The 1,332-nt window shown below is 47.7% G+C and overlaps 1 protein-coding gene across 1 annotated transcript; it reads left to right on the top strand.

The window, feature by feature from the left end:
* PtA15_6A265 (uncharacterized protein) lies at positions 1-972 on the top strand (the record flags this gene model as incomplete). Its single annotated transcript, XM_053169952.1, has 1 exon — positions 1-972. The coding sequence occupies one exon, from the start codon at positions 1-3 to the stop codon at positions 970-972; it is 972 nt and encodes a 323-aa protein (XP_053021192.1).
* Between the last annotated feature and the right edge of the window lie 360 nt (positions 973-1,332).

Genomic DNA, 1,332 nt, shown 5'->3' on the forward strand with positions numbered 1-1,332 from the left:
ATGGCGGGGCCAGTGGTCGGCTCAATCTTTGCCGTCTTGGTCGTCATCGTCGCTGTCGTCGCCGGCGTTTGGTATCTGCAGCGTCGACGGGAGAAATCACGGATGCGCCAGGAAGCCAAACGGATGCGCAGCTCAAACTTCGGTCTCTACGAACCAGGCGAGTTGATCCATGAAAAACGGGCAAGCATCGAGGCCACACTAGAGGCGGATCTTGCCCGGCTGCGGAACTTGGACGTCAACATCCCTATCATCGTTGATGATTATGATGCCAAAGGTCCACAGCCGCCAACCACCGAGTTATCCCAACCATTCCCTTCCTTGCTTATCGCCCGCAAGCCGAGCTGCCGCGTCAAGAATTCTTTCGAGGTCGGCTCCTTAGGCGCCGCTGGACACCACTTTGTTCCAGAATCAAGTGCCAATGCACCGGGCTACAGTCAGTCTGAACGAGCCGAGGAGTATGATGCATATCAATCCCCAACAAAGGCAACTGGATTATATTATAATTTACCCGCAAGTGCACTGTCAGTAAAAACCCCAGCCGATGCCAAACCGGTCTTCCAAATAGAAGACCCAGCTCATCATCCTCCGGCTTTTTTCGCACCAGAGCCGAAAAGCGATGATGCACAGAGATCTGATTCTATAAACGACTTCCAACGATGGTGTCATAACCAAGGACATATTGAGCCATCCTCATTCGATCAAAACAGTTGGCCTCAATCCCCTTCGATCGATTCTAGTAACCGCGAAATCTCCCCTCTATCTATGGCCGTCCAGAACTCGTTCTCTATGCCCAACCTTCCTCCGCTGCCCCCCCTTCCTGAACACCTTCTCATGAACCCTTCCCCTTCCAACAACCCTCTCGAATTCACCATCCACAATGTCGATGTTGATTCCAATCGGAAACCAATCACTTTATCCGTAGATCCCTCCCGAGCTTCAAACTACCCACCACACTCTGATAAACTTGTTTAAATTTTTCACGCTAGTCATATTAGTACCCCCTACTTTGTTCCCTATACCGATCTGCTGCTGCTGTTTCCATATCCCCATTTTTGCTGCTGTCTTCATTTCCATGTAGGATGATTTTCAAGACCAATTTAATGATCACCATTTTCACGATGTCATTCGTTGTTTTTCCTTTGTTCCTGCCTCAGCCGCAAAATTATCTCTATGTTCATTCCATGCTGTTTTTTGACTTGATGTTTGTCGAAGAATCCTCTGATGGATTGCCTTTTTGGGGTTCTCATGTTTTCTCCTTCTTTTTTATATTGAAGCTACTGCTATCACGTAATTAAACTTGGTAAATAAATTTAGAAAACAAATGACTGGATT

This window comes from Puccinia triticina, chromosome 6A (assembly GCF_026914185.1).
Source record: "Puccinia triticina chromosome 6A, complete sequence".
Classification (NCBI taxonomy): Eukaryota; Fungi; Basidiomycota; class Pucciniomycetes; order Pucciniales; family Pucciniaceae; genus Puccinia; species Puccinia triticina.